General features: G+C 38.7%; 1 protein-coding gene across 10 annotated transcripts in view; it reads right to left on the reverse strand.

Annotated features, from left to right (window-relative positions):
- Positions 1-21,127, reverse strand: part of LOC121329438 (amyloid-beta A4 precursor protein-binding family B member 2-like) — a 117,907-nt gene that overhangs the window by 73,441 nt on the left and 23,339 nt on the right. For all 10 annotated transcript variants that reach the window (XM_041275060.1, XM_041275042.1, XM_041275021.1 and 7 more), the window contains exon 2: positions 4,893-5,025. In XM_041275060.1, the coding sequence (XP_041130994.1) occupies positions 4,893-4,938 (46 nt within the window). In that variant the 5' untranslated portion in view covers positions 4,939-5,025. The remainder of the gene's footprint in view (positions 1-4,892; positions 5,026-21,127) is intronic.

Below are 21,127 nucleotides of genomic sequence, written 5' to 3' on the forward strand. Positions count from 1 at the left end.
GGGAGATACTGAAATTGGAGAAGGAATCTATGAAAAAGACCTAGGAGTTTTTGTTGACTCAGAAATGTCTTCATCTAGACAATGTGGGGAAGCTATAAAAAAGGCTAACAAGATGCTCGGATACATTGTGAAAAGTGTTGAATTTAAATCAAGGGAAGTAATGTTAAAACTGTACAATGCACTAGTAAGACCTCATCTTGAATATTGTGTGCAGTTCTGGTCACCTCGCTATAAAAAAGATATTGCTGCTCTAGAAAGAGTGCAAAGAAGAGCGACCAGAATTATTCCGGGCTTAAAAGGCATGTCATATGCAGACAGGCTAAAAGAATTGAATCTGTTCAGTCTTGAACAAAGAAGACTACGTGGCGACCTAATTCAAGCATTCAAAATTCTAAAAGGTATTGACAGTGTCGACCCAAGGGACTTTTTCAGCCTGAAAAAAGAAACAAGGACCAGGGGTCACAAATGGAGTTTAGACAAAGGGGCATTCAGAACAGAAAATAGGAGGCTCTTTTTTACACAGAGAATTGTGAGGGTCTGGAATCAACTCCCCAGTAATGTTGTTGAAGCTGACACCCTGGGATCCTTCAAGAAGCTGCTTGATGAGATTTTGGGATCAATAAGCTACTAACAACGAAACGAGCAAGATGGGCCGAATGGCCTCCTCTCGTTTGTAAACTTTCTTATGTTCTTATGTTCTTATATATAAAATCAACCAGGCGGGTCAAGACCCGAATGTGACCGGTTTGGTACCGGACTGGTGACCTTGGCAGTGGTTGGTATCAGGTCAGTTTGGTAACGGTTCGGTGTCTTCAATAGCAGGCTATTACTGGTTCAGAACCTGGGGCGGCACCACTCCGGTTTGGTGGCTTTCGCACCGTTTGGAACCGGGTCGGTGACTTTAACACCAGGTCGGTACAGGGTCAGTATGGTAATGGTTTGGTATCATTTCAGTGACCTTTAGCACTGGGTGAGTACTGGTCCCGGTTCGGTGACCTCAGTAGCGTTCGGTACAGGTCCTCCGGTTCGCAGTCACCACGGGGGGTAACGTACAGGGATGCCCACCTGTACAAGCCACAGGTCAGCACGCACACAAGACTAAGAGAAGCCTGCTTGTTAGAATGGGCTAATAGCCTTCGCAATGGTGATGCTAAAAAGCTGTCACCAAAACGGCATAAAGACATGGGGGTTAAAGTTGCAAGCAACAAGAGCCGAAGCGAGTATCTCAGTCCATGTGCTAAGCACCACATTGCAGACAGGCCTGCGAGCAGGCTCTGTAAAACAGAAAAACATACTATGAGAACCGACTTTCAACAAAACACAGTACTTAAATAAGCACACAAATAATATAAAACGCCTGTAAAGTAAGAATGCTTTGACATAAATGCAAAGTGAGTGAACAAATGAAAAATCTACATCAAATCAATATTTGGTGTGACCACCCTTTACCTTCAAAACAGCATCAATTCTTCTAGGTACACTTGCACACAGTTTTTGAAGGAACTCGGCAAGTAGGTTGGCCCAAACATCTTGGAGAACTAACTACAGTTCTTCTGTGTATTTAGGCAGCCTCAGTTGCTTCTCTCTCTTCATGTAATCCCAAACAGACTCGACGATGTTGAGATCAGGGCTCTGTGGGGGCCATACCATCACTTCCAGGACTCCTTGTTCTTCTTTATGCTGAAGACAGTTCTTAATGACTTTCGCTGTCGTTGTCATGCTGCAGAATAAATTTGGGGCCAAGCAGATGCCTCCCTGATGGTATTGCATGATGGATAAGTATCTGCCTATATTTCTCAGCATTGAGGAGACCATTAATTCTGACCAAATCCCCAACTCCATTTGCAGAAATGCAGCCCCAAACTTGCAAGGAACCGCCATAATGATTCACTGTTGCCTGTAGACACTCATTCGTGTACTGCTCTCCAGCCCTTCGGCAAAAAAACTGCCTTCTGCTACAGCCAAATATTTCAAATTTCGACTCATCAGTCCAGAGCACTTGCTGCCATTTTTCTGCACCCCAGTTCCTGTGTTTTCGTGCATAGTTGAGTCGCTTGGCCTTGTTTCCAAGTCTGAGGTATGGCTTTTTGGCCGCAAGTCTTCCATGAAGGCCACTTCTGACCAGACTTCTCCTGACAGTAGATGGGTGTACCAGGGTCCCACTGTTTTCTGCCAATTCTGAGCTGACGGCATTGCTGGACATCTTCCGATTGCGAAGGGAAGTAAGCATGATGTGTCTTTCATCTGCTGCAGTAAGTCTCCTTGGCCGACCACTGTGTCTACAGTCCTCAACTTTGCCCGTTTCTTTGTGCTTCTTCAAAAGAGCTTGGACAGCACATCTGGAAACCCCTGTCTGCCTTGAAATTTCTGCCTGGGAGAGACCTTGCTGATGCAGTATAATTACCTTGTGTCTTGTTGCTGTGCTCAGTCTTGCCATGGTGTATGACTTTTGACAGTAAACTGTCTTCAGCAACCTCACCTTGATAGCTGAGTTTGGCTGTTCCTCACCCAGTTTTATTCCTCCTACACAGCTGTTTCTGTTTCAGTTAATGATGGATGATCATTAGCACCTGTTTGGTATAATTGTTTAATCATACACCTGACTATATGCCTACAAAATCCCTGACTTTGTGCAAGTGTACCTAGAAGAATTGATGCTGTTTTGAAGGTAAAGGGTGGTCACACCAAACATGGATTTGATGTAGATTTTTCTTCTGTTCACTCACTTTGCATTTAGTTAATTGACAAATATAATCTATTAACATGTCTATTTTTGAAAGCATTCTTACTTTACAGCATTTTTTCACACCTGCCTAAAACTTTTGCACAGTATATATATATATATATATATATATAGTATATAATATATATATATATATACGATATATATATACTATAATATATGGTGGATATATATATATCTATAGACATTAGACACACACACACACTTGAAAGGAATCACCACCTCACAAAGTATCGAGTTAGATATTATTCAGTGTCTGGTGGACACAGACACCAAGGCTTTGATCACACTCTCTGCCATCTGAAAACACTATCTTTTGGATCTAAGTTATTGACAGGCAGCACAGAGGAATACAAAAATTCAAGAGGAAATGAAAAGCTTTTCATAAAAACAAAATGAGACAGAGAGAGACGTAAGCAGCACAAAAGGATGAAGGACTGCAAAAGGTCATGAATTTTCATTGAAACAAAATGGTACAAGGTGGCGCATCACCAAAAGCTACATGCAGAAGGCGTAGTTGTTATTAACTCCAAGACAGCAAGAACCAAATGGCGATAACTGCAACACTGGCAGTACAATGTGAAGAAGCAGTGCCAGCAAATGAGGACAAACAGTGTGCCAGTCTTGTGCGGTCAGCAGAAAGTCTTGTATAGAAGTAGGGCATCTGTTTTTTTAGTTTTATGCAGGTACTGAAATTATTTTTGTTCAGGGCTTTTGCTTTTTACATACTAGATAAAATTATTGTTTTCATTTATTTCCAAATTTATTTATTTTTTGGTTTTGTGCTTTATCTGGCACAATACGTATTGTAACTCGACAGTACTTGCACACTTGTACCTTCTTTCCTGTGCTGCCTTCCACAACGAAATCCTTTTGGTCACGGGCCAAGGGTTGTTTGTCTAGGCATTTTTTTACAATTCTGTAAATCCTCCTTAACTAACTGTAACATAGCTTTAAATCGTGACAGCAAGAACAATCCCCCGTTTCTAATTGTAATCTCGTCTTAAATGTCTCAAGCATGTACAATCCTCCCGGTCTGCGGAGTCTCCAACAGAAATGCAGGAAATTCTGCCACTCCATAGTTTGGGTGGGTTAAAGTAAAAGTGAATAACCATGTCCAGTGTTTTCCGGTGTTTATTGGATATACACCGATTTATTTGTTTTGCATCAGTGGTGTTTTATTGGTGGTTTATCGGTTAAAACCAAAAATCAGAAGCCTTATATAGAAGCTAGGCAGCAGTACTGAAGAATCGCATTCGATTTCAAACTCAATCGAACGATAACCAATGAATGTTTGTTTCTTTACTCATTACATTTATCCTGTAAATCCTGTAGGTTTATCTCAAATGAATTTGTCATGGTAGTTAGCAAAATAGCACTATCATCCATAGCTCAGGATGAACTCAACTCAAAAAGGTAGTAGGCATGTGCCACAGTGCACTTGAGAGCTGGCTTTCACAGAGCTCAGTGCATAATTCAAGGTGTGTTTTCAAGCACAGAAAGAGTTCTAGCTTCTGAAATTGTGTCTCATGTGAAATGAAAAATGTGCACATGAATGGGGTGTTGAACAAAAACCACAGCAGGCAGCAAAGCTAACTTACAGATCTGAACACACGTTAAACTAGTTCTTAACCCTTTGGAGAATGAAGTGTTTTTCAAACCTTTTCAGCCTCAAAAATCTGTATTTGCCTTTGCAATCACATGGAGTGGGGGGGGGGGGGGGGGGGTACGGGAGGAGGCTTTCAAATTGGGTAGAAAAACAGATGTAACTGTTACAGTTTCTTTAATTCAGCGTGATTCTGGTGTCTGTCAGGTTTATTATAGGACCAGTGTAGTATTTTGTTCCTCTTCAGAAATCATTACTCGCTTCAGCTACAGTATATCAATTTGCAACACCATGGAAAGCCCAACAGTAACGAAATCCTGAAATCCTTTTTTGAGACACTGGACTCTATTATGCGGAAACACTAATGGGTTGCTTCAGTGCAACTACTGGTTGTTTTACTGCAGATAAATGTTTAAACTATTAAAACACTCTTTTTTTTTTTGCTTCATTGAAGCTAGTGACGACCCTACCATTAGAAGTCCAAACGCACACACACAGCCTTAATGAACTGAATGAAAGTGTATAAATCAAAGAAGTACATACGTGAGTTGTTTGGATGATAGTAAGTTCCTGGGTAGCGCCTGCCCATAGTGGTATGTCAGCACATTACAGCCGCTTTGGAAAAGCTGACAAACTGTTCTTGCGGGGACGGGACGGGGGGGACCACAGTGTCCTTCTGTACAAACACAAAACAAAACACAAAAGACTAACTGTAATCGTCGCAGCTTCTCATTAAAATGGAAATTACTTGTCCAGAAACATTTTATTTAAGAGCAATTCAAGAATTGCTAATCTAACGGCATCAATGCCTCTAGCAATTTGCAGGGCAAGTATACATGCCCAATTTAATTTAAAAAGAGCAATTCAACAGTCTTCCAAGTAGAAAAACAGCATGAGGTTGCAGTCTATTTAAAGCTACAGTATGCTGTTTAATATTTTCACTTCAGTGGCCTGGTTCGAGTGCATTCATTCAGCATCTCATTTATTTTTTATTACAACTTCAACAAGGTTGAGCTATTTCCAAGGAAATTATACCAATATATAACAAAATATCTAGATGAAATTGATCCCAAGATACAGTATTCTGAATGTCAGTGTGAACTGCAAATAATCTCCACAAGGGTCATCTGGGAGGAAAGCATTTACACACATTAACAGTCATCCCACAGTAGTAAAGCATTTACACACGTTAACAGTCATCCCACAGTAGTAAAGCTGCACCACTGATTCGGTGTAAACCCAACAGCAATCAGGCAGTGCAAGTAAAAATGTACAACATTTCATGTTTTGCAGTTTTTCATTAAGTATAGGGAAAACTACAATGCTATGTAATTCAACATGTTAACGTAACATTATTTAGAAGGTTTCATTCGATTTTATGAAGCAAAATTTGCTCTATCGGGTGATGCAAAACTTCAGACCACAACTGTGCATTATATATATATATATATATATATATATATATATATATATATATATATATATATATATATATATACACACACACACACACACACACACACACACACACACACACATACATACATACATACATACATACATACACACACAAAAGTATTTGGGCAATTGAAATGAGAACACACAAAGAAAGTGATTTCTATAACTTCTAACTGTTCCATCGAGAGATATAAATTCAAGATTCAGCATTATAATAAAACAACAAATTAATACATAACATGCACAAAATGAAAAATAACATACAAAAACTAATTTCATACTTTCACAAAAGTATTTGGGCAATCAACATATTTCATATGAAATTAATTCGTTGCTTATTATTGACAATTAGCATGATTGAAAACCAACACAAGTTGAGAATTATAAATAGGGCTTCTAGTTTTCGATCACGTGATGTCCCTTTAAACATATTTTGAGACGATTTGTTTTCTTAATCAAACACTAATTACCAAAGGAAGTTGTTTCTTTTTACCCTCATATCTTGACTGAGTTAACAAACTGACATGCATTGATCTCACCTGATTCTATTTGAACCTGCATTTCCTTCAGGCTCTGATCGCCGAATTCAGCTTGTTAATTTCCACTGCGTTAGTTTCTAGAAGCGCGTCGCTAATTTAAACACTCTGGTATTTAGTTAAGGTTTAACAACTATTAATTAAGATTTAAATGGATGGAGAGAGAAGGAAAATAAAAACAAAAAAAAAAAAACAAGAAGCCCTAATTATAAAATAAATAAATACATAATCTTCAAGTACTGAAAAATCAATCTGTCCAGTGTAAGGGTGGATATGTAAAAAGGCAGATAAATGAATCCTGTTTTAAATACCATTATACACAGCTGTAACAATTACTATAGTCACACAATTATTGTTTTGAGATTTAGCATTTATCAGGGAGCTCCCCTACGTCCCTTGTTTAGAAAGATACAGGGTATGAATGCTTGTGACAGGGTAGCCGTCTGCCGTGTGGGTGCGTGCATTCGCTGCTGCAGGAGATCGAGACGGAGGTTGAAGTTGACACGACCCCCAGGCGAACAGGATTTATTTACATATCAACACACTGAACAGCTCACATGACACTACCAGCAACGGGTGTGCACAGAGCACATACAGCAGTGTACGAAAACTTTGGCAGGATCTACAATCTCTGAACTAACCTCTGTTCAATGATAAACTAACGCTGCTGAAGAGATTAATCACGGTGGATAAACGGTTAGGGCGGACATGTGACGGATGGGATACGCAACGGATTACAATGTGTGTGTGTGACAGAGAGAGAGAGAGAGAAAAAAAAGTTGAAATCTGGTAAATCGTAAGTTTTATGAAGTATAACAATGCTTTTCTGACATTTACCGGTTAATCTTATGCTTTACTGAAGCTTACTGTAAACACTGCACTACTTCCATTGAGAATACTGCTCCAATCTAACCAGCAGTACAAGCCAACACATCACACAAACTGCCTACTGTTTAAGCAATGCACTGATCTCTGCATCACCAGCAACAATGAGACGTGATTTTGCGAGATGGAACATAGATCCAGAGAGAGAATGTGACTTGGGGAGGACCTGGTCTGGCCCCGGAACCCTTGTCACTGTAAACCGTACAGTATGCTGTAAAAACACATGCATGGGCATTGAAAACAGAAGATCTGAAACATTATTTTAATCCCTGAAATCATCCTTTGTTTACTTCAATATATCACACATAATATGGATTAATATTACTGCTACTTTAAACTCCAGCCAAACAGAAAAGTCTGTGCTCCCAATGACCCTGTATACCCATTCTGATGACATCATTCTACGAGTCTAGACTTACATTACTATCAATTACCTGAGACACACAGTCGTAACGGCAAGGATTAGAAGCCAGCACACTCTGCATTCAGATGTACGTCACACTAATTTAAACTTCACTTGCAATGGCGAGTGACAGATATCAGATAGCCTGCACACTGGACCATTTTGGAAATACGGTATATTGAAAACACAGTTGGTATAATGTATTCAGAATGTCCAGAAAGTGCCAAGTCACAATTTCTGAGGAAGAGTGTGCTTATTACTGAAAAAATAAATCATACATCATTTTCTTGAATGCTTAACCTTTTACAGTCAGTATGTGCTCCCTCTCCACTGGAGCAAGATTACTATGACTACGGCTAATAAAAGAACTGCAGTAGCAGTGGAAAGGGTAAACTCCAGAGTGGTAACAACTGATGAGGTTCCTGCTTGGATAACCAAATGAGCAAGATGGGCCAAATGGACCTCCTCTTGTTTGTAACATTTCTTATGTTCTTAAAGTCACATACAACATAACAACTCCATGAATCTATGCTGTTGAAATCTTTTAGAAAGTAAAACCAGTAAACAGAGTACAGTGCTAAACTGGATTAGCCTGACTGATTCGTGTACAGGGTAAAACGTTTATTTAACACAGTAATGTGTTAAATTAGGGAACACACAAACGTTGCAGTCCTTAATTTTAAACACTGTGCGTTCATTTCACAATTTTATAGGGTTACATATTTTAAAAATCACCACTTCCAAATAATTTAGTAAAAATTAGTTCAGCAGATTAAAAAAAATAAATAAAGTATTTCTGGCAAAGAACTGCTTTACTGAAAACGCTGCTGACATACGCATTTCAATAGTGAAAAATTCAAAGTTAAGCATTATATTTAACGGTACATTTCTAAAAGCGGATTCCTGTTTTGTGTGTTATCTTTGCTGTGACTTTTTTTTAATAAAGTAATATGCACCGGGATTTACTTACACTAAAAGAACGGAAGAAACCACACTAAAAGTGAACTTCGGCAAAGAGATCGGGGTGGCGATCTCAAAGATGTCTCAATGAATTGGTGGTGTTTCCTCCTTTGTTTTTCATTTATTTACAATATTTTGACCGACCATCTTCAACCAGATTGCTGTTGTCATCTGGCTGAAGTCCAAATTGCTCCACATCAAGCTTTTCTCTCCAGCATTCGTGATGACTGATGCACAATTTAAATTTCCCAGAACGTGCAGGGTAGCTGGTCACCACTGCCAAGCATAAATGAGTAAGCTTAGTTCATGTTGTTTTAAAGCACACAATTACAGAGTTTTGTTTTACCTGGATATCTTCATTTTACACCGATATTAGGTATCATAAGATTTTGGTATTATGATATACCGCTGGCATCGATATAGCAGGGACTCATTCTTTTCTTGCACACCAACACTCGAAATTATTGACTACAGTAATGTACAAGTTGCCTTTTATTGCCCAATTCAATGAGCTGTGGAGACTGAACACTGAAACCACACGCTGATATACCCCTCCCCCCCCCCCCCTTCCATTGGCACAAGACTCTGTATTAGGTAGTAGACACTCGAATTGAATTCAGCTTTCTGTCTGTATTTGTTTTTTCTTTCCTTAAATGTATTAAAATTGCAAACATTACCTTTTAAATTAATTAATTCCTTGGGTCACTAGATTCTTTCCTTTCGGATATTATAACGCAATCCCTAAGATACGCTTAGTTTTACCAGAGGTTAAATGGTGAACTAAGCTAATGCATTACTTTAGGAAATAAATATCCACAAGCCAGCACAATAAAAGGATTCCAATCCATTGCTTTAAAAGTATCCCCTGCTGTTCACATATTAGATCTAAATCAAAGCATTTTCATCTGCTCACTGCAACCCGTAGGTTAAATGAACAGTGGAGCTGAACACTGAATGCATTCATATTGATGTGCAAGGAGAGAAGGAAGCAAGCAAGGAAGCAATCTATGCAATGATTACACTTTGAAGCTTCAAGCCTAGCCCGGTTAGTTAGTAAAGAATCTAATATGTCTTTTTTTTTTTTTTTTTTTTTTAAGCAAACACAACAGTAATATTACATTACAAAAAATCCTGGTAGTCTAAACATAGCCCATCCTTCTAAGCATGTTTACAAAACTAGTAGCCAGTATGAAAACACAGTAAGTCAGTACAAGAAGCACAATCTAATTCACAAATTTCAGTTTCACTTTTAACGTGTACTGTGATATTTCATACTGTGATATTTCATACTGTGATGTTTTGTACTGTGATTTTTCATACTGTGATGTTTCATACTGTGATAATCCGCAATCACAATCAACAGTGACAGTAATCCGCGATCCCAATCAACAGTGACAGTAATCCGCGATCCCAATCAACAGTAACAGTAATCCACGATCCCAATCAACCGTGACAATAATCCGCAATCCCAATCAACAGTGACAGTAATCCGCAATCCCAATCAACAGTGACAGTAATCCGCAATCCCAATCAATCAATAGCGACAGTAATCCCCAATCACAATCAATAAGAAACAGAATGCCATCAGCTCACACTCACCTTGCTCTGTTTCAATCCTTTGCAAGCCAGAGCATGTGATCATAACACCTGCGTCACGGCAACCAAGACACAGGGGAAGAGGGATTGGGAAGGAGGCATTGAAAATGCATGATTTACATACTACACAACCAGCTAAGCTCCGGGGAGAGACAGGCGCTACCTCGACTTCTCATTAACTCCAGCGTCATGCCTAGGCTTTGCTGAATACAAATCAAAGTTAGCTATTAGTTAATAAAGAAGCCATTCAAATAATTCCAAGCCCTTATTTTGTGCTCTGGTGTTTAAAAAAAAAAAAAAAAAAAAAAAAAAAAAAAAAAACAGCTGGATTCAAACAAGGTTGGTCACTCTGAATGACCTTTTCCATAAAATGGACAACACATCACAATAATGACCAAGCACTTTCCTTAAGATGAACATGGATCACTATAAATGACCAAGCATGGTATAGGTCTGAAAACTGTTTCTTAATTTGTTAATACATACATAAATAAATAAATAAATACATACCTGTTACCATAAATAGGTAAAAAATACAAATCCAGTCATTATTCAGGTGTCTCTATTAGCAATTTGTACGAAGTCAGAAACTAAACTGTAAAAAACATGAAAAATAAAGCACAGGAATAAACAATGGCACTGTATTTGACATTTGTCATGCAGTGGTACAGTAGAATTAACAGGCAGTCTAGTTGTCTGACGAGGTAGATTGGACAACAGTACCTATAGCGACCAGGTGCAGTTAGACAAGACAGCTGTGCATGAAATTATTCCCAAGAGGTGATGAAGTCACACATAATGTGAGCATATCTCTGCAGCTGACAAACAAAAGCATTTAGATTCTGGACGGCAGTTCATCCAACTACTGTGCTGTACAGAACCACTCTCTCCAGCTGTGAGGGTTATTTCTGGTTTTCCCCACTCACATTTCAACAGGATAACATTTTAATAATGATGGCATTATCATAGTCTACAACCAAATAAAACAAAACAAGCAAACTGTGCAATTAACTGTGCATATGCTACAGCTATGAAATGCCATTTATTTATCATAGTTATTTCTTTTGGTTTATACTTTAACAACATGGAACAGACTATGGCACCACACCCTAATTACAATGTGATGTAACATAAAAAAGGATGGTGTGTAAGTAGATTCAAGAAAATGCACAGAGTCCTTTTCTTCAGTCAGTTGTTGGGTTTATTGAAATATGCAGGGAGTCTGGTCCCAGGTACAGGACAAACAGAATACACGTCCTTACAATTTTTGCATGACATTAAATACCCTTCTGTATAGATGGTCCACATCCTCTTTCTCTGACATTTAACCAATTGCAAAGGTACAACACATTATTCTGTTACCATATATTTAATTTAGTGTGTATGTGTGTGTTGTCTTGTGTGACAACCTCTGAACTCAGTGCCTTCTTCAAAACCCTGGCGCCCCAAAAAGGTCCATAAATCTAGTTTTTGTCATCTTCGTTGTTCATATCTCTCCGTTTTGCTTGAGACCCTTTGAGTCCAGTGGCGTGATCTCTTATTCTCCCCGAGAACCTTTGGGTCCAACGCCAGTCCCTGGGAGCCTTTCAGCTCCTTTATGCTTTGCATTCCAAAAGTCTTAGAGCCTGGCCCCTTCTGGTCCACAGCATTGTTATCTTGTTAGCTTGCAGTTAATGCTGGGCAAGAAGCTTGTAGACACAAGGTCTCCATCAATTGTTAGCAGTACATGCAATTTGAACCAAACAGTCTGCTATCTTCAATATTAGCCTCTTTTCAGAAAAGAACACCGGTATAGCTCTGCCAGTCCACATGCACAGCAAACTGCTAATCAATTTTCGATCCATGTTTTCCAACATAATGTTTCACGTATCTACTGTATTTCTTGCCAGTTTCTAAAGAACAATTTAATACACTTTCAGTATGTGGGAGATTTCTGACAGTTACAATAGCTTATAAAATCAACCAGAGGTCATTGTATTTAATCAGCTGTACTGCTATTTCAGTTACACAACTTTCTATTATTAGTACTGCTCTAAGTTTTCATTTTTCGCCAAATCAACAATTAAATATCAACGTTTATTTTAGAAAGAATTTAATGTTTTTTTTTTTTTTTCAATGTTTATTTTTCAATTCAAGCAGAGAATAGGTGAAATCAACCTTTATGCTTTAAAAAAACAGACTTTTTATGCCATTGAGAAACATCTTATTTAACGAACCCTGTTTATCATATTCAACATGCAACAAAACCATGGTTACCAACATTCTAATTGAAGTAAGGTCTGGTCACAGCTATGTCTTGTAAAGATAAAGATCTTACACAAATTAAAAAATGTTCTCAAATAAACCGTAGAAAATGCAGCACTCAGATTTTTATCATGCATTTACGAGTAAAAATATGCACAGAACAAAACATTAGATAGTTGAACAGAACTAACTTGCACTTATTATTCAGAGTCTGAGCTCCCCCTCTCCTGCTTCAGTACAGCTGGACTCTAAGTCACTGCAAGGCAATGCAGACAGGCCCGAGGGTATTGTGCACAACATTCATTAAATGTTTTCCTCTTGTGCACCATTTTCAAATCAAACTAGTAACTGTCGCCATATACTATCGCAAAAGCTTACCCACACATTAACCCACTAATTTCAAAGTTGGTGCTTTGAAAGACAGGCGCTGTAGCTGGCAAATGAAAGTGCACACAGTAGGTGCAGGTCTTGATGATTGACAGTCATTTAAATGAATGAGAGCATTTTAGCACTGCTTCAGTCAATAATGTCAGAACAGGGTGAAAGTGACAGTGACACTACAGTACTAACAGACCACTGAGATGACTGGCAGCAACCCCCAGGTGTATAATTTGTGCCTAATTAGTTTAAGTAGCAATATTATACGTCTGTGTACTTTTATATGGAGATGAGTAGTAGTAATTGACATTGTTGATGTGGTTTAACTCGATGAACTTGGATGCTTGCAACCTCTCACTGCTCAGTCTGGGTTAACTCTCGCCAGAACTGAACAGCTACAAACAAAAAACAACACACAATTGTTGATTCATATTGAACATAAACTAAATGAAAACACATAGCGCACTGAAGAATAAGCATGCACACCTGTGTTAATCACTTTATAAAAATAATGTTCTTGATTACCCTAGAACCTTGTTTTTAATCTTATTTTGTTTTCACTGCAGGTGCAATAAACTAAAAGCAGCTGTTTTAATTACTTTGATAAAAAAGGTATTTAGATTGTGTCACGCTACATGAAGTCACTGAAAACCAGGAAGAGATGAGAGTGTGTGACTGGTTGAGGGCTTATTAAATGTTGCAGTTGGTGGGTGGCTGTGGGGTATAAATAGTGGGCGAAATCTGTCCTCGACGAGCTAGTTTGGCGATTGGTGGGAGTATCTGTCCGACCAGAAAACAAACCTACAATGCCCTTGTGGCAGGCTGGCGAGTGGATAGAGGCCCAGAGACAGACTGCAGTTAAAAAAAATAACTATTTTATTATAAATAAACACAAAATAAACGTGCACAAGGGCAAAAACAAAGCAATTTAAACACAAAAAGACAAAAAACAAAACTTAAAAAAATAACAATTTCCAGGCTGGGCAATGCCTTCACTGGATTCAAACTTTCCAAACAACCAAAAAAAAAACAACTTGCTTCCTCAGCTCCCTCCTTTTTAATGGGAAGCAGAGGCCTCCTTTTATGTCAGGTGGCTGGGTGCTAATTGATCGTTAATTAAACTAATCATCTAATCAACCCCAGCCACCTGAACACAATGAACCCAGGCAGGTAGGGGAATTTAACCCCATCCCTGCCAATTTCTAAAGAGCAGAGCTGTGCTCTGCCATAGCCCTTCATCACACAGGTCCCGAGTACCTCCTCAACCTGCTGACCTGCTAAGTCCCTGCCTGCAAGCTGAGGTCCTCAGACTCTGGACTGCTTGTTATCCCCTGGCAGAAGTGCACCACACTTGGAGAATGCTCATTTAGCTTCACTGCAACAGGAGAACAACTCTTTGCTTTTTTGGATGGTTTTGTCTTCGATGCTGGCTTGGAATGGCAGCAACGTGTAAGCATTTGTAGTGGCGGTGCTCATGCCGTGACAGGAAAAAACAATGGGTTAGTCACCAGAGTGCAGGTTCTTGCACCACAATCCATTCAGACTCACTGTATGATACACAGGCAAGCCCTTGTTGCAAACAAATAAGTCACCCGTTCTGAAACAAGTTCTTGACGAAGGTGTTCGCATTGTCAACTATCATGTCTCGTCCAACAAATGCCCGCCTGTTTGGAGTTTTGTGTGATGAGCTCAGTCAGCTACTTCACCGCACAGAAGTTCGCTGGCTGTCGCGGGGCAAAGTGCTCAATCAACTGTTCGAGCTCAAAGAAGAAGTGAGAATATTTCATTCCGAAACCAATTCTCCGCTGGTCAAAAAGCTTGTAAATACTAAATGCCTTTCTTTGCTAGCTGGCAGATATTTTCGATCGCTTGAACATCCTTATCATGTCACATCAAGGACAAGATACATGTCCTTAATCTCACTGACACAAATGAAAGCTGGATGAAGAAGCTGGCCTTGTGGTATGATTGTGTAAATCGTGGCATATAACATATTTCCGTCTTTGGAATGCCCACTGGAGGAGATTTTTATATAGATATATAATACACTCAAAGTCAGGATTCAGTCAATCAGACAAAAATAACCATTTCCCCATTTGAGCATTTACAAATTAACCATTTCCCCATTTGAGCATTTACAAATTAATTTACAAAATAACAAGGTTATTTCCGTCTTTGAGCAAATTATTTTGCTCAAATTGTGAAACTGAAAATACCAAACAAGCAAGAATGAAACAGAAAAGAAGAGAAGAAGAGAGACAGCTTCTTTGGTCTTTGAGCGATATAAATCAAATTGCAAAATGTGCTTTGAGCAAATGCAGTTCCCGAACAGATTTTGAAGATGCTGCTCAATCTGTGAATAGAAATTAATTGCAAGGTCTTAAAAATGGGCATCAAGTGTTATACAAACTTTAATTAATTATTTTTTTTTTGAATGGACATAAAACTCAGTAAATTTATGTATTTATTATGTATGCATGAAGTTAACCCACTGAAGCCGTGACCTAATTTACAAGGAGGTTGTGGCAAGCAATTTAGAAGGATAGTGACCGCAAACATTAAACTCCAAGCGAATTTGAACGTTCAGAACGTTCTCGCCTTGTTCTTTAGAAAATACAATTAGAGGAAAAAACTAACAATTTAAATATTTGTTATTCATATTATAAAGACTACTTACACAGTATTTAAACTGCAAAATCAAATCTTTGTCTAATTGTTTAAGCAAAAGAAAGGCATGCTTATTAAATGTTTACTATTCTCATGAATCATAGGAAGGGATGAACTACCACTTTTTTGAAAACAGGTTTTGCAGACCCGATCAGCACCAGACAGCGCCACGCCTGTGCAATAAAGACTGTTTTTTGACAACAAGAAAATCTTCTTAAATGTGTTTATTTTAGATAACAACTTTGGTAAATTAACATTTTCAAAATAAACCATATTGAGAGCTCCACTGGGCTACTGAGCCTCATTTTAAAAAACTGTTTTGATTGTTTAGATAATAAGTCAGTTAAATCACTTTAACGTCAAGACAGGGCCTGTAAAGGAGATTGCCCAGCCAGGACCGTCAGAACGGTCTGGAGTCGTTGGGAGGCCAGGACTTCGGAAGCAACAGAACAGAAGTGGGGGATGTGGATCCCAAAACAGTACCGAAAAGGTTACGCAGAGTAGTAGGTTCCTGGGAGAGGGACATTCCTTTTAGTGGGACTAGCAATCGTCATTTTGTTTGTGATATTTATTTTTAGCTTTGTTTTGTTTTGATTTCTTTATTAAATGTGACACTATGGTTACCACTGTTGGTACCCTAGTGTCAGCATTGTGTTCAATTTAAATCTGCGCGCCTGTGCGGCACATCACACCAATGCTCTGTGTCTGTGTCAGTATTTTCCACTGACTACCCACACACGTAACACCCTGTTAACAGACACATACAAAAAAAAACGAGAGCTAAATTTAAAAAAAAAAAAAAAAAAAAAATCACAATTAAAGATTTAGAAAAACATACAAATCACTGTATTGTTTTTCACAAGGGTTGCTGCTGTGGCATTTACAATTGCACTGAACGCCCTTGACGCTTTTTACAATGGCTAGGAAGTTTCTAGGCACCACCCTGCTTCTTTCAACATCTGGAACTCGTACAACAACATTTTGTCCAACTTCCACTGCTTTAAGTTAGCTTTGCGTCTAAGATATTGGTTATTCGTCATAGCCACTTTGTTACGAGCTACGAGAGCCTTTTTCATTTCAACTGTCACATTGTTCTTTAGTTGAGAGAAAACACTTGTCACTCCACTGTTTAATCAATGTGATATAAAGCACTCCACTGATCAATCAGCACTGATATAATGCACTCCACTGATCAATCAGCATTGATATAATGCACTCCACTGTTCAATCAGCATTGATATAATGCACTCCACTGTTCAATCAGCGCTGATATAATGCACTCCACTGATCAATCAATGCTGATATGTTATCAAAATTGTTTTTTATTACTGTAAGGTCCACACATGTTTCAATGGGTTCCGCCATTTTGAAACTACCTCCATTAATTGCAGATTGAGCAGCACATTGCGCAATTCGATTATATCATTTACTCAAAGACCAAAGAAGTCGTCTCTTCTGCTCGGTTTCGTTCTTTGCTTGTTTGGTTTTTAACATTTCGTAATTTGAGCAAAATAATTTTGCTCAAAGACTGAAATAACCTTTAATTTCATTCTTTGATCATTTTTAAATGCTCAAATCACAAAATGGTTATTTTTGTAGGTGACTGACGGAACCCTGACTTAGTATATGTGTAATATACTGTACTATATTATATATATCATTTTTTTTTGTTTTGTGGCAGAGTGGGGGAGTGGAGGAAAATGTACAAGACTACATCCCCCAGAACATAAACGGGAACAATAAGACACATGTGCTACCTACTGAGTATACACATTCACAAATCACATGCTACCTGCTAACAATACATTACACAGTCACATACAATAATATTCAAAACGTTTCAACAAGGATGAGTTTACAGATATAGGAGTTCCTGGGTGAAAACACTGTGACTAAGAGCTGTGAATATTTAACATATCTGGTATCTTATGATATCAAGTTAACTGGATGTTGGAGGTCAAATTGTAGTGAGCACTTGTTAAATCTTAGAATCTTAAAATCTTAGTAAAAAAATAAAAACAAAAAGGAATGACTAAACACTTCTGGGAAGCCACTCTGCAGTGCAAGCGGGGGCCTTGCTGTGTTCAAGTGGCTTCGTCCTGTATTGATCCTACATGCAAAGGATTACCAAACCGTTCTCTTGATAGTCTACAGGCTAGTAATCTGGATTTCAACAAGCCTTTTGAATGCAAGCTCTAGGCTTTGTTATAGACTTACACTTACTGTAAATTGTACTGAACTGTATATGCTACGCATGTCACATCCTGTGCAGATAGGAATCAGAAATATGTTCAGAATGCTACTTCAACAAGAAACCCTGGGAATCTGGGGTCACCTACTCTCACCTACTCTGAACTTGCTGAACCACTGCTTCTGTATCACAGAATATCACAGCCCATTAAACACACACACACTGGCATGAACCTTATACACAGGATGGGAAGCCAAACTACCCCAGCGCAAATTCTTAAAGCATTGGATAGCAAGGTTCATGGTAAATCCGTCTTCCACACAGCAAGCATAACATTATGCTAGATGACAAAAGACTTCTTTCACAAGAAGCAAGCCATTAATGTTCAAGCAACAAGTAATACAAACTGTATCCCAACTTTATCCTAAAAAAAGAATTACTTCACCAATCAGTAACCCTGAAACAGCAACCTTGCATTACATCATGTTCTGCCTTGTCCCACAACCACCTGGCACAATCTAGCACGGGTAAGGTGGTGGGTGCCTGACCTCTATCAAGTGGTAGCAATGCGATAGGCTTTTACAATACTGGGCTGCAAGCCAACATCCATTCCAGACGAAACTGGATTATCAAACTTTTTTTACACCGACTTAGTTGCATTGACCTGCATATCTCATAGTTTGAAATGCAGTAGCCATGACAAGAAAACGAGAGCGAGAGCATTGTAATGTCGAAACAGTTCTGAATGTTGCTCCTTTAAACTGGGTAGACACAGTTGATGCTAGATTTGCATACTGAAACGCTACAAAATTTACTGCAAATCTCCTTCTAAGCCACAGCCTGGACTATTCCACCTGAAAACCATTTTCTAGCTAAATAAGGGGCAGCTGGCTTGCAAATTAGCGAGAATTAAACATAACGTCCTGCAATTAACAAATAGCTTTTCAATTCCAGGATACCACCCAACACTCCCTTCCAACAGCTCTCTGCAGTGAACGTGTGGTGGTTTATTCATAAATGAGGGCTTTGTAAGGTTGTGAAGCTGTCCCTCGGGTAGTGCTAATACAAGCGGAACAGTACAACAGAAGCTATCTTCCTCCTTGATTGTAACTCGTACTGTAACTATGGTGTCAAACTTACATTTACTGATGCTGGTCATTCTTACATATCTGAAATTGCATGGTACAAATGTTAAAATATAATTTAACAGAATGTATTTATTTGAATAGAATTGTTGCCAGAATTACTTACAAGTGATTATTAAACAGAATAAACCATTCAGTAAATCACAATAAGAAAACAATTCCATTAAATCTGTGGATACATCTGGTTGCATTCAGATTTGTGTATTTGTCATACCATTGACTTATTCCATAAATTAGCATTACATGTTCTAAAACTACAGATAATCTTGTTGGGACATTTTATTTCGATATAAATGAATATTTGGTCTTAGAATACAACTCACAGAATGGGTTAATGATTAAGCCAGATTGTGGTTAAAATCTGTTATAAAAGCTAGCTACTTCAAAAGAGAAACTGGATTGAACCAGATGCTTTGAAGTTAGGGTTAAGACAAATGGACAATTAACCAAGTAATAACAGATGTGTCTTTTTTCTGATTGGTTTAAGGAAAAATCATGATGTCACTGAGAGAGTGCATTTAAACTGAGAATACTGAAATGTTCTTGGTATTGCTCTGATCCGTGCTTGGAAAGAGGATACTTGCAAAATGTTGTCAGCAAGTAACCTTTAAGATGTCTGGTTGTAATTTTGCAACTCAGAAACGTTACCTTCAATAAACTATACTTATCTAGACTTTAAAAAGATGACAGTGTGAGCTCTTTCCTTTCTTCTTGTACTTCTTGCCTCAACAAATCCCCTCACAAATGACAGCCCATACTGCATGCAATGTTCTGTGAGGTTGCCTAATTTGTGATAGTGCCTACACCAACACTTACTCACATTCTCTATTGATCCACATAAAATAGTATTATCAACTCAACGTTCAGACTTCTTCAGACTGCTCGTATAGGCACTTTTAGCTGTGTACAGACATAATATCCTCTAGTGCTGCTCCAAACGGACTCAGGCATGACCTTTACAGACTCAAACAGGTGCTAACATGTGACAGTCATTATTGCCACCAACCTCATTCACATATAGTAGTAACCAGATTGTATCCTAGGCCTTCAGAAGTGAATGACCGGATCATAGTTTCACTGCAACACTCCAGTCCCTGCTGAGCTACATTAGACCAACATAGTGCCACAGCGAACCATGCTACTGTTTGTAGATTAAAATAGGATTTGATTGAGCTCCTTTGTAAAACAATTTGTAAATACAGTGCTCCCTCACTATAAGGCTCTCGGTTATAACGCACCTCGGATGTAACACTCCTACAGCATGTCCCCTAGTTCCCTATATGTGTTGTTCAAACTGCAAACAACTTTGCAGTCTAACATCCGTTTCTGTCTCTCCCTTTTGATACAGTATCTGAACTGAAGACAAGCTGTGCTGGCACTTACACAGATACCTTATTCAGCATTCATTTTATAACTAAATATTAGGCCTATTATGTGGTTATCTTTCGTAATGTATTTGCTGTGAGAGGAGCTGCAGTTCTCCTAGAGATGAGAAGCTTCAGCTTCGCCTCAGCCCTCTTCCCCTCGCCCGGCCCGCTCTCCTTGTCGCACTTGGTTTGCTTGTCTGTCACTTCAAACAGAACTCCCAACCACCATTTAGCCAGGCTATTTATAGTTTAAAAACTGCTAATTAAAATGATCCACGAGTGGGAATGTTACCTTTTTTTTTTTTGTAAAAAATATAGCGTTGATTACGTGGCGTTTCATGTCTGGTTAATTCACGTAGTTACGTTTATAACGCTCTTCGGTTATAATGCTCATATTGTGTGTCCACGAGACCCGCTTATTAGCAAGGGAGCACTGTACTACAGGATTCTCAATAGCCATCTTATCTCCCTGTCTTCTAACAGCCCCTTCATGCATGCCAGGTGTGGCTAACAAGCTAAATCAGACATGTGAATTCACACACCTTCAAAATGACTTGGTTGGGAAATACAAAAAGTGCTTCTGATCCAGCGGCAGAGAATGGTACCTTGATGACTCACATAAGGTCAGTACATTCAAGAGTTGCGAGTGATAAAAACTTCACAACATGAGGCATCAGAGATGAGATTACAAGGCAGAGGTCTGCATTTTTCTGAAGACTCTTGCCCAGACATGCATTTCAAAAGAGATGCTGCATACCAAGATGAGGGGGGTTTCTGTTTGGATTGAAAGGTATTCGCATGTCTGCTAGTGGACATGGTGGGTTCATTTACTATCCTCTCATGCTTTTCTGCTGGGTTAGAACACAAGTCACAAGTGAAATGAATTAGCTGGTCTCAATCTAGCCTCCTGTTGACACTGAAAAGAGCACATCACAAAAATCACCTTAA

The sequence above is a fragment of the Polyodon spathula genome, chromosome 2, assembly GCF_017654505.1.
Source record: "Polyodon spathula isolate WHYD16114869_AA chromosome 2, ASM1765450v1, whole genome shotgun sequence".
Taxonomy (NCBI): Eukaryota; Metazoa; Chordata; class Actinopteri; order Acipenseriformes; family Polyodontidae; genus Polyodon; species Polyodon spathula.